The sequence below is a fragment of the Chiloscyllium plagiosum genome, unplaced genomic scaffold, assembly GCF_037043375.1.
Source record: "Chiloscyllium plagiosum isolate Xiang-an unplaced genomic scaffold, Cpla_swu_hap1 HiC_scaffold_5, whole genome shotgun sequence".
In the NCBI taxonomy this organism is placed as follows: domain Eukaryota; kingdom Metazoa; phylum Chordata; class Chondrichthyes; order Orectolobiformes; family Hemiscylliidae; genus Chiloscyllium; species Chiloscyllium plagiosum.
The window spans coordinates 75510120-75522689 of NW_028270143.1; the positions used below are offsets into that span (position 1 = coordinate 75510120).

General features: G+C 40.4%; 1 protein-coding gene across 3 annotated transcripts in view; it reads right to left on the reverse strand.

The window, feature by feature from the left end:
- Positions 1 to 12570, reverse strand: part of cdk14 (cyclin dependent kinase 14) — a 671765-nt gene that overhangs the window by 291829 nt on the left and 367366 nt on the right. For all 3 annotated transcript variants that reach the window (XM_043690284.2, XM_043690288.2, XM_043690287.2), the window contains one exon: positions 5389 to 5482. In XM_043690284.2, the coding sequence (XP_043546219.2) occupies positions 5389 to 5482 (94 nt within the window). The remainder of the gene's footprint in view (positions 1 to 5388; positions 5483 to 12570) is intronic.

Genomic DNA, 12570 nt, shown 5'->3' on the forward strand with positions numbered 1-12570 from the left:
TTAAAGGAAAACTTGCAAGTGGTGATATCCTCACATATCTGCTATCCCTTGTTCTTCTCAATGGTATAGTTTGCAGGTTTGGTAGGTGCTGTCAATCGAGGTTTACAGAGTCGTTGCAATGTGTCTTATAGATAATAAGCAGCTACCATGGTGCATTGGTGGTGAAGATTAAGGTCGTGAATAGGTAGGTGCTGAGCAAATCAGTTACTTTATTCAAGATGGTGTTGGGTGTTGCACTCTCAATTGTTATTAATGCCGCACTGGCCAAGTAACTGGGAAGTATTTCATCACACTGTCGACGTGAGTCTGTAGATGGTGGAAAGAATTTGGGGAGTTAGGAGGCAAGTTACCTGCCATGGAATTTCCAGCCTCTGATCTGCTCTTGTTGCATTTTATGAACACATTTAGGCCGGTTGTTTCAGGTTAATCATAACCTCAGGATATTGATACAGGCAAGGAGTAAGGACAAAGTGTTTAAGTGGTAGCAATGCCATTGAATGTCAAGGGGGATATTTAAATTTTTTCACTGGAGAAAGTCATAACTTAGCACTTGTGTGGCACGAATGTTACTTGCCACTTATCAGTTCAAACTAGAAAGCTATCCAGGTCTTGTAAAGTATATTTAACAGATACGTTCAAAGGTACTTGCCAAAGGCAAAATCTGACAATGCTAGGAATAAAGTCAATGAGGAGACGTTAGGTGAGATGACAAAGTTATTTTGAACAGGTACATTTTAAGAATGGGCTCAAGTGGAAAGGAATTTAAGAGGTTGGGGTTCAGTTGGCAGAAAGCTGTCAACTGCACAATGAAATGGTAAATTCAAAACAAATCAAAGCTGAATATTTTACAGTGAAAGAGCGATTTAGTACATCAACTCAAGGAATCAAAAGCTATTGCAGATCGGCAAGTGATGGCAGAGTACATTTGATGAAGGCACAGGGTGTTTGCAACAGAGGCTTTGATGAGATTGTAGTTTATTCATGGTTGCGGAGATGATTGCAACAATCAGTTCAGTAAGTGCCAAAGGATGGGACAATGGTCTCAGCAGCAAATGGGTGAGGCAGGGAGGAAGACAGACAGACAGACAATGCAACAGAAGTGGAATCAGAACACTTTCTCATGACAAGGACAAAGTTTAGCTTGGTCCTCTGCAGGACATGTTGAGAGTATAAAGTTTGGATGAAATGGCCAGGGATGGGGGTGAAATTGGTAATGAGAGCTTGGTGCTTGTGATATGAAATGTTTCCAAGCCTCCGAGAGCCAATATTTAGTTCTACGCAGCACCTAACAGCACAATGATTTGTAGCTTGGAGGGGAACTTGCAGGTGGTATTATTCCCAATCATCCAACCTTGTCCTTCCAAATGTAAGCGGTAATAGATTTGAGAGATGCTGTCGAAAAAATCTTGATTTATTGCATTGCATCTTGCAAATGATAAACACTGCTGCTACTATGGGACAATGGTAAAGGAAGTAAACTTTGAAGGTGTTGGATTGAATGCCAATCAAACACAATGCTTTTTCCTGGTGCTGAAATGTGTGTTGCTGGAACTGCAATCATCCTTAGCAAGCCCTGAACTAAATGGATAAGCTTGGAGGAGTCAGAAAGTATTACTGGCTGCAGAATTCCCAGCCTCTGATCTGCTCTTATCGTCACAGTATGCATATGGCTTCAATATCCGAGGCACTGCAAATAGTGTTAAACACAATGCGAACCTTGGTGAACATCCCCCATTCCAATCTTGTGACAAAACGAAGGTCATTGCAGCAGCAGCTGTGGATGGCTGAGCCAAGGACAAATACCCTTAGAAACTTTTGCAGAGATGTCCTGGAGCTGAGATGACCATCCTCCAACAACTTCAACTGTCTTCCTTTGTGTCAGCTATGACTCAAACCTGCAGCAAGATTTCCCTCTCCCAGTTCCCAGACTCAAGTTTTGCTGGCACCTTCTTGATGCTATACTCTGTCAAATGCAAAGTTGATGTGAAGGGCAGTCTCCCTCACCTCAGCTCTGGAATTCTGCTTGTGTCCATGCTTGGATCAAGCTGGAACCAGACCAGGAGCTGAGTGTCCAATGGAATCCAAACCAAACGTGTTAATATTAAGACTATCCAACAATACTGTCAACAATACTTCCAACAGGTAGTGACGATCAAGTATGGATTGATAGGGTGGTAAATGGATAGGTTGGGTTTGTCCTGCTTTTTGCATACTGTTATTATGATCTCAGTTGAAGTAAATACAGATTCCACAGTGAAGATTAGCTTCTCAGACTATAATGTTTATAGGTGCAATTGTTTATCGTAATGGTCAGTCACTGAATAGTCACAAGAGGCTGCCAAATGTACTGCTAACAAAACAGCAAAGTTTATTATACCTAAAAGAAAAAAAACAATTCAAGCTACAGAAGAACTACTCAAAAGGGTCTTTTTAAAAATATCACAAATAAAATATTCTTTTTATGTTAAACAATGACCTTACAGATACTCAAATTTCAGTGAAGGGTCAGTCTGCTCCACTTTCAAGTACATTTTTCAGTGTTGAGAGTGTGGTGCTAGAAAAGCACGGCAGGTCAGGCAGCATCTGAGCAACAGGAGAAATGATGGAGGGCTTTTGCCAGAAACATTGATTTTCCTGCTCCTTGGATGCTGTCTGACCTGCCGTGCTTTTCTCGACTCTGATCTTCAGTATCTGCAGTCTTCACTTTTGCCTACAATTTTCACTGGTACAGTCGTACGAGCCATTTGTAAACAAAATGGATGCTATAATTGGATGAGATTAGGAGCCCTCTGTATAGATGGACGAATGGTCATCCTAATCCATAATGTTCTTGTGGTTTTTAGTCAACTAATGCAGGTGGCTCATGGTGCAAAATGTTTTCTGTTTAAACTCTAAAGTCTCACCATTGATAAGTATACCTCTCTTGGTTGTCTACTTTAAGAGCAACTTTTGAGTAAATATAAAAGGATGAATTCAAAGATACGAAGATTAAAAAAAAGTAGGCCACTCAACCCCTTGAGCCAACTCCACCATTCAATAAGATCATGTTGATCAGATTTTAACCTCAACTCTATATTCCTGCCTATCCTCAATAATCCTAAGGGGTGGCACGGCACGGCACGGTGGCTCAGTGGTTAGCACTGCTGCCTCACAGTGCCAGAAACCCAGGTTCAATTCCAGCCTTGGCGACTGTGTGTGGAATTTGCACATGCTCCCCATGTCTGCGTGGGTTTCTTCTGGCTGCTCCGGTTTCCCCCCCCACAGTACAAAGATGTGCAGGTTAGATGAATTGGCCATGCTAAATTGCCCATAGTTACGTGCATTAGTCAGGGATGAATATAGGGGAATGAGTCTGGGTGGGTTGCTCTTCGGAGGGTCAGTGTGGACTGGTTGGGCCAAAGGGCCTGCTTCTACACTGTAGGGAATCTAAAAAAATCTTTCATCCCCTTGGGAATCAACAACATAGTTACCTCTGCCTTGAAAATATTTAAAGATTCCATAATCACTGCTTCTTGAGAAAGGGAACTCCAAAGACATCCAGCTGACCCCCCTTTTAAAACTATGACTCCTTGTTCTAGATTCTCCCACAAGAGGAAACCCCTTTCAAAATCCACCTGGTCACATCCCCTCAGGTTCTCATATGCTTCAATTAAGTCACCTCTAACTCTTCTCAGTTCAAGGCTACAGGCTAACTTGTCTAACCATCCTCCAAAGGCCAACTGCTCATTCCAGATACAGCAGTCTCAAACCTTCTTGGAGGAGTTTTCAGCATGTTAATATCCTTCTGTAAGTACAGTGATCAGTACTGCACATAATTGTCCAGATATAGTCTTACCAATGTCTTATATAGCTGCACATAATTGTCCAGATATAATCTTACCAATGTCTTATATAGCTGCACATAATTGTCCAGATATAGTCTTACCAATGTCTTATATAGCTGCATTTAACTCCTCGAACAATAGAACCTAACATTATCTTAGCTTTCCCGTTTATTTGCTTCACTTGCATACCAAACTTCTTGGATTCATCCCCTTTGCATCTCAGAGGTCTCTAACCTCTCATCATTTAGATGCACTTTCTTAAAAAAAAATCACAATTTCCCACATTGTACTCCATTTACCAGATCCATGCGCATTCACTTAACCTATCACTATCCCTTTAATGGTTCCTTACAATCTTTACACAACTTACTTTTCCACCTACCTTTGTGTCATCAATAAATTTAACTACCATACCTTCAGTTCCATCTTCCAAATTATTTGTATAAATTGTAAAGAGGCCCCAGCACTAATCCCACTGGCATACCATTTGTGAAATTGTCAACCTGTAAACAACCATTTCATCCTACTGTCTACATGCTGTTAGCCTGCCAATCTTCTATCTGTACCAATATGCTATCCAGATTGTCTCCTTCACAAGTTCAAAGGTTTAATACAGTTGGGTACTACAAAGTGTCACTGGTGTCAGGATAGTTGCTTAGAAATTTGTGGGAGTTGTTCAAATCGCAACTGCTGAATCATGTTCTCTGTGGAGAGTTTGTTATCTCATATTTACCTCATGTTAATTCTGCCTATTAGAGTATAATTTGTACAGTTATAGACTATTCAGTTTTTGTTTCTAACCCTTGCATATTAAAATTCTTCGCCAGTGAAGTTACTTAATTTTCCTAGTAACAGATTCCAATCTTTCCCGACTTGAAATAAGAAAAACTGTTATTGGTCTTGCATTGAAGTTAGTTAATTTGATGGGTCCTCCATGATATTAAAAAGAAATAGCCCAATAGCAGTCACAATATTGGGAAGTGAGGCAGCCATTTTGGCTACAGCAAATAATGTTTCCATAAAGAAAAATAAGATAAATAATCAGATGATTTATTTTGCGTGTGTTGGTTGAAAGAATAATACTGGTCAGAACAACAGAAAACCTTTCTTTTACTCCTTGAAATGTGCCATGTGATCATCTGGATTTGTCTGAGAGAGCAGACAGGATCCATGTTCAATATTTCAGCCAAAAAAATGGTACCATCAACAGTATAGCATTGTGGAATACTGCACCACATTTTCAGCTGAGACAAAGTGCCCAAGTTCCTGAGATGATACTGAACTTGCTGACTGACAAGCAAGGAATATAATACTGGCATCAAATCTATCTTTAAGTCAAAGATAATATTTGCTGCAGCTGTTGACACTGGATAATATTTATTCCAAATATTAAAGGCTGCAGCATTTGACTATTGATCAGAATGTCACAGGCCAAATAATAACGCTCAAAATCAAATTCACAGTTCCAGCATTCAAAAGCACTGAGTGGGAACGAACATTGCAGAATAAATATCCATGCCTTGTTTATTATCACATATGAAACATTCAGTATAGAACTACTAACCAAAAATATTCGTTCTAGTTGATCCTGAACATCCTTCATTCCTGGAAAAGCAGCAACTCCTTGAATCATTTCAACAAAAATACAGCCCACACCCCTGGAAAGACAGAATACAAAATAATACATGATGAATTTGTTAAATTTCTAAATTGCTGAAGCATGAGCACTGTAGTTGACAGATAATAATGACAAAATGTGACATTTTAAACAGAAGAAGCAGTTTTATTTAAATGCACAGAAGCAGAAGTATGAATGTACTCCCTTGTTGCCCAACAGTATTATAAATTATAAAAAAAATTAACATCACATTCTCACTTTTTTTTAAATTGAATGTCAAGAAGAAAAATAATTATTGTAATTTGTACTTAGCAACCTGTGTAGTGTAAACCATTAAGAACCCTCTTGAGTAGTTATAAAACACAAAAGGGATTACTGGAGTTAAAATCTGTCCAATTCTTAAATGAAAGGGGATCTATTGATTAAATTACTACACATCACTTACTTTTATTAGAGCAATATTAGGGAAAGGCAGAAACCATAAATCTTAAATCAGTATTCAAAACCATAATTCTCACTCCCTTTATTAGGGAGAAGTAGCTGAAATTGGAATAGTTCCATCAGTCTTCTTTGCCATGACAAAATATCATTACACCATAGGTTTGCAAGCTGAGCAAGGTTGGGCGAATATGCAAGAAACTAGAAGTACTTTTATTGCATATAATCCAATATTTAAATCATGGCAGCTCTTATCTCAAAAGACAATAGAGCACAGATTTATAACTCAATTGTTTACACGGTGAGTTCTTGAAACCAGTCAGGCTCAGAGAGTGCAGATGATTCTGCAGAGGAGGGGGAGGGGGGGGGGGAAGAAAAGTCAGTGTACATGTCTCTTCCAAACTCATTCTCACTTCTAAACAGTCCCACAGCAATATTGCTAGCCATAGGCTTATTTGGGAAATTGCGTATGAGAAAATAGTTTGCAAACTAGAAGATTAAAAATAACTGACAATTTATGTCAAACCGTTAATAATATTAAAAGGGTAAATATATATATCAATACTAAGATGCTGCAGTAATTTTTCTCTGTTCTGCACCAAACTAATACCTGATCCCCAGGTTCAAAGTACAGGATGAAGTGTGGGAGAAAAAAGCGAGGAGGCAATGGCCTTGTGGTATTACTATGACACTGTCAATCCAAAGATCCAGCTAATGTTCTGGGTACACAGGTTGGAATCACTGCCATGGCAGTTGGTGGAATTTGAATATAATGATGATGACTATGAATCCTTTGTCAATTGTCAAGAAAAAACCCATCTGGTTCACTAATGTCCTTTAGGGACGGAAACTGCCATCCTTACCTGGTCTGGACTACATGTGACCTACTACAATGTGAATGACTGTTCACTGCTCTCTGGGATGGGCTGGCCTAGACAGCAGCACCCGCATCCCATGGATGAACACAGAAAAACATTCCTCTGGACACTGCTGACTGTCCTTCAGATTTCATGATTATTTTTTCAAAACCGTGCCCTTCTCCCTGCAGCAGGATCATCAAGAGAAGCAGTGAAGGCATCCTGCAAGGTATGCTGCTGGCAAAATCACACCAACATCTAATATTAAGTGGTAACAGGCCCCTAGCACTTAGTCTTCAACCTGAGGGCTTTTCAATTTTTACTGAACAATTATTACTATTTTCAAACACCTGTGGCACATTTCACAAACTGTTGTAAACTTTTACATACTTTAACAGATATCTACCAACTCAGTCACACTGACTTGATCAATACATTGCATTCACCACTGAACTAAACAAATCACTTCCACAGCACCAACACAATAACATAGGCATTCTGCAAATAATGACTCACTGCCATAAATCCTCTACATGATCTACAAGGCATACATCAGTAACACATTAAAGCATTTACCACTCAATTGACTGGATGCAACTGGCAAAGCATAATATGAAGTTCGGAGAAAGTGAGGACTGTAGATGCTGGAGATCAGAGCTTAAAAATGTGTTACTGAAAAAGCGCAGCAGGTCAGGCAGCATCAAAGGAGAAGGAGAATCGACGTTTCGGGCATAAGGGCTTATAAGGTTTTTGCTATAAATTCTGTGTTACGATCAAGACCTCCACAATCACCTGATGAAGGAGCGTCGCTCCAAAAGCTAGTGTGCTTCCAATTAACTCTGTTGGACTATAGCCTGGTGTTGTGAGATTGTGAGTGTGTGTGTGTGAGAGTGTGTGTGTGTGAGAGTGTGTGTGTGTGTGAGAGAGAGTGTGTGTGTGAGAGAGAGTGTGTGTGTGAGAGAGAGTGTGTGTGTGAGAGAGAGTGTGTGTGTGAGAGAGAGTGTGTGTGTGAGAGAGAGTGTGTGTGTGAGAGAGAGTGTGTGTGTGTGAGAGAGTGTGTGTGTGTGAGAGAGTGTGTGTGTGTGAGAGAGTGTGTGTGTGAGAGAGTGTGTGTGTGAGAGAGTGTGTGTGTGAGAGAGTGTGTGTGTGTGAGAGTGTGTGTGTGAGAGTGTGTGAGTGTGTGAGTGTGTGAGTGTGTGAGTGTGTGAGTGTGTGAGTGTGTGAGTGTGAGAGTGTGAGAGTGTGAGAGTGTGAGAGTGTGAGAGTGTGAGAGTGTGAGAGTGTGAGAGTGTGAGAGTGTGAGAGTGTGAGAGTGTGAGAGTGTGAGAGTGTGAGTGTGTGTGTACACAAATTCTAGTGAGCAGCTTAGAAGTGTGAAGAGTTGAGTCATACAATGATATTAAAAGAAGAAAATGTACAGCCCAGGGATAGGCCCCTTCGGCCGTCCAAGTCTGTACCGATCAAATTTAAAAGCAGAAAGCACTGGAGAAACTCTGCAGTTCTGGCAGCATCTGTGAGGAGAAAAACAAAGTTAATGTTTTGAGAATGACATGCATCTTTCAGCATATTCTATTATTTCAGATCACCAGCATCTTTAAGCAATGGGATTAGCCTTAGGGTTTTTGCTCATAACCTGTAACAGAATAAGATGAATCCCGTCAGGTTTTCCATTTGAACAATAAGAACGACTGAAGACAAAATAAAAAGGGCGTTCATAAAAAGGGGCAGCACGGTGGCTCAGTTATTAGCATTGCTGTCTCATAATCCCAGGAACTAAGGTTTGACTCCCTCCCCTCACCTCGGGCAACAGTCTGCATGGATTTCCTCCCACAGTCCAAACATATACAGTTTAGGTGGATTGGCCATGTTAAATTGCCCATATTGTGGATTGGCCAGGGGAATTGCAGGATTACAGAGGATAGGTAGCAGGGTGGTCTAGATGGGATGTTCTTCAGAGGATCAATGTAAACTAGATGGGCCAAATGGCTTGCTTCCACATTCTAAGATTCATCTGGATTATATCAAGTTAGAAATCAGATTCTTCACTAGACAGGTTGCACTTTGGAGTTTAGATTAGATTAGATCAAATTCCCTACAGTTGGAAACAGGCGCTTCAGCCCAACAAGTCCACACCAACCCTCCGAAGAGTAACCCATCCAGACCCTATATTTACCCCTGACTAATGCGCCCAACACGATGGGCAATCTAGCATGGCCAATGCACCTGACAAACACACCTTTGGATTGTGGAAGGAAACCGAAGCACCCGGAGGAAACCCACGCAGACACTGGGAGAATGTGCAAACTCCACACAGTCGCCCGAGGCGAGAATCAAACCTGGTCCCTGATGCTGTGACATAGCAGTGTTAACCACTGAGCCACCATGAGTTTTGCATCTTTACTGAAAATATATCTCCAAGCTCTTCCATTGTGCAACTGAAAATAATCTTAGCATTTCAATTCATTTTTGAAATTTCTCAATGATAAATGTATGCCAGAGAGACTCTGTGGCTTTGAAATGGTCAAAAATTGCACATAGCATTAGGACAGCAGCCTAATAATACATAAATAGCTCTTTGTTCTTGTAATCCACAATGCTATTTCTGTCTACAAGAAGATGTTACATATCTCAGCACTTGTACTTTTCAGGAATTGCATATTTCACCCTTGAGATCTCAGTTGATCTACATCCTTTAGTGCCTTTTCAATTAATGTATATTTTTCTTCTTTTATTTCACAACTGCAGCTTTTGTTTTACAAATCATTGGCGAATGTACAATTAACCCTTATCTTGCTGAATGCTCACAAAATCTCAAATCATAGATTTCCTACAGTGCAGAGGCCATTTAGCCTATGGAGTCTGCACTGACCCTCTTCGAAGAGCATTCCTCCCAGACACAACCCCCTCCACCCTCATAACCCCACATTTCTCACAGCTAGTCCGCATAGCCTGCACATCCTTGGACATTATGGGCAATTTAGTATTGTCAATCCACCTAACCTGTACATCTTAGGATAGTGGGAGCACCCAGCAGAAATCCATGCTGGCACAAGGAGAATCTGCTCCGAAAGCTAGTGTGCTTCCAATTAAACCTGTTGGACTATAACCTGGTGTTGTGTGATTTTTAACTCTGTCTACATTGACAGTCATCTGAGGCTGGAATTGAACCCAGGTTCCTGGCACGTGAGGCAGCAGTACTAACCACTGGGCTATTGTGTCCCGCTTCTGTAGCCTGTTATTGATTTTAAAACATGCCCCTAACTGCTAGAAGACCAGTGGTTTTTATGGTTGTGCACGATAGCCTCAAGAATGAAAAGGGGTATGTTTTACATGGAGATCTTTCCAGTCTTCCAGAGTCAAATTCACAAAGGAAGAACTGAAATGGTGTAACAAAAGTGTCAGCTACTTTATGATTCTTTCTGTATTGTTAATTCTCGTTTATTTTTCAATGCATGCTTTAAGTTCCACTTTTGTTTTAATTTACATACCTTAATCCTCAGATGCATTTGTACTTGCGAACGGTGAAACCTGAAAACTATTGAAACCTATAGTACTTTCACCAGGCGTCACTTATTGGGTGTCCTTACTTTTCAAGAAGGCAATCATTTCGGGAGTAAAAAGGTTGAACCAGATATTGCAGCATTCACTGGATCTCCTGCACTATGCTCCTTCCTTTCCCACCCTTGCATAGAATCATGAATAACTCTGGAGGCCTGCCAACAGGATGCAATTATAGTTGATTTGCTGGTTGTTTGGTTTCCCAGGCCCTTGGCTGCCTGATCTCTCTCTCTCTCTTTCAGCTGAAGGGACGATATCTGGTTCTTATGCTGGCAGCCTCCACAGAGTCAATGGTTGCTGCATGGCTGGACTGCCTAGCAGTCTCCAGCCAAATTGCAGGTCAAATAATGTATCACAGGCATGTGTCTGGCACCACTGACCCCAACTATTAATATTTCAAGAGCTGGGGAGTAGGGAGGGATCAGTACTCAATAGCAGAGCTCCAATTCTGGGCAGAGGCTTTCCTGAAGGTTTGATAACATACTCACAAATCTTTATTTGTGGCTTTGCATGATTAATAATATCCCAATGTTTGTCAGTTCCAATAGTCTCTCAATTGTCCAGTATTTTCAAAATTTTTCTTGAGAAGGCAGATACAAAATATCTGTTCAATGCGTCTGTCATTAGAATTCTATAGTATAATTTCTCCTGCCTTTATCTTAATGAGAGCCACATCTATTTTAATTAATCTCTTTCTTATTACTTGCCTCTCGTTGCCTTTTGCTAGTTTAGTTTCTTATTTTCTGTCCTACAACAGGCAAAGCAGCTTAGTGCACAGACTCATGAGGAAGCGAGTTAATAACATCATAAGCCATAGTGATGTGGTAAGGAGTCAGCATGGGAATTTTCAAACCATCAAACATCAGTAAACATTCCAGATTAGCATTGTATCCAAGCTGCTTGGTGGATCTCGTGCTTGCGCCAAATATAAAAACAACACAAATAAAAGGGGAGAATCTGGGTCTGTTGCATTTCCAGATTCTGACCAAGTAATGATAAAATTATACAAAATAAATTTTACAAACCTAAAAAAGGTATGCCACAACAGCAAACACTGAAAATAGCAAGCAAGCAGCCTTTAGCCCATATATCTAATGTTTAAATATTCACCTTATCCAGCACTACACCAGCTGGGAAAAGCTCAGTACTGTGCTCAGATATAAATCTGAGCATTTGAACTTGGCATTTCACCTGTGTCTGTGCTTCTATCCACTTGGGGAAAAGTGCAGCAGATGCAATGCAGCACTTAAAAGCACTCAGTTTTAGTAATATTTGTTAGATTATTTCACAAAGAAAAACAGGGACTCCAACAAGGAAAAAATGGATTTTGCATTTGCACTTTTAAGTCTGATCCATTTTTCCCTTCACAATCGCTTCTTCTGCACACCACCTCCACCCCCACCACCCCAACCCCCACACACCTATACTTATTAGCTGGGGAGTGTTAGTCATTAGTTACATTCTTAGCTCTCTGAAGGAACCAATGAAGTATAAAAATATCCTCCAGCTATAGTCCATTGGGTACCTACATTTCCCAGCAGTCACTAATTGCAGATTTAACAGCTGGTGCCATGTACTGTTGCCCCAGCCTTGAATCTTCCCTCACATCATCAATCATGTATTCAAGATGTCACTTGCAGTCTCCTCCTAAACATGTGCTGTACGGAAGGGCGTGTTTAGCAAGTCTTCATATACAATACTGTTATATGAACGTTTATGTCTGGCATAACTGCAGGTGATTGTAGAATAACAACCACTTAAAAGATAAATACTTGAACAATGGGAATATACTACAAGTATTTGCAAGTTTAATGATGAATTACTGCATGTTGCTAAAAGTTTAAAGTGTATTTCAGCAGCTTGTTTCAAACAAGTCTTGGCAGTTGACTGGAAAAACCTTGGTTTAAGTTATCATTAACCTTTTAACTGATGACTAACAGAATGGAATAATGCTGTTTTTTTCTGATAAATGCAAAGACTACACCGATGACTAGCTCTGCTTGGATTGAAGTGCCAACATATGCAAATGACCTTCCTGGTCTGCAATCAGGTGATCTCGTCAACAAGCCACACACAGACCGCAGGCTGCAATCTTACAGGCACATCAGTAAAGACTCCATTTTGTCCCAACGGCTGCCTTGTGAATCTACAACTACTGTCAAAAGTGAAGCTACAATTGTACATGGAATAGTTATAAAAGAGCATAACTACTGACACAAACCGACAGCAATGTTCAGAGTTGTGAAAACTGCCATGAACAACTGAAATAAACTTT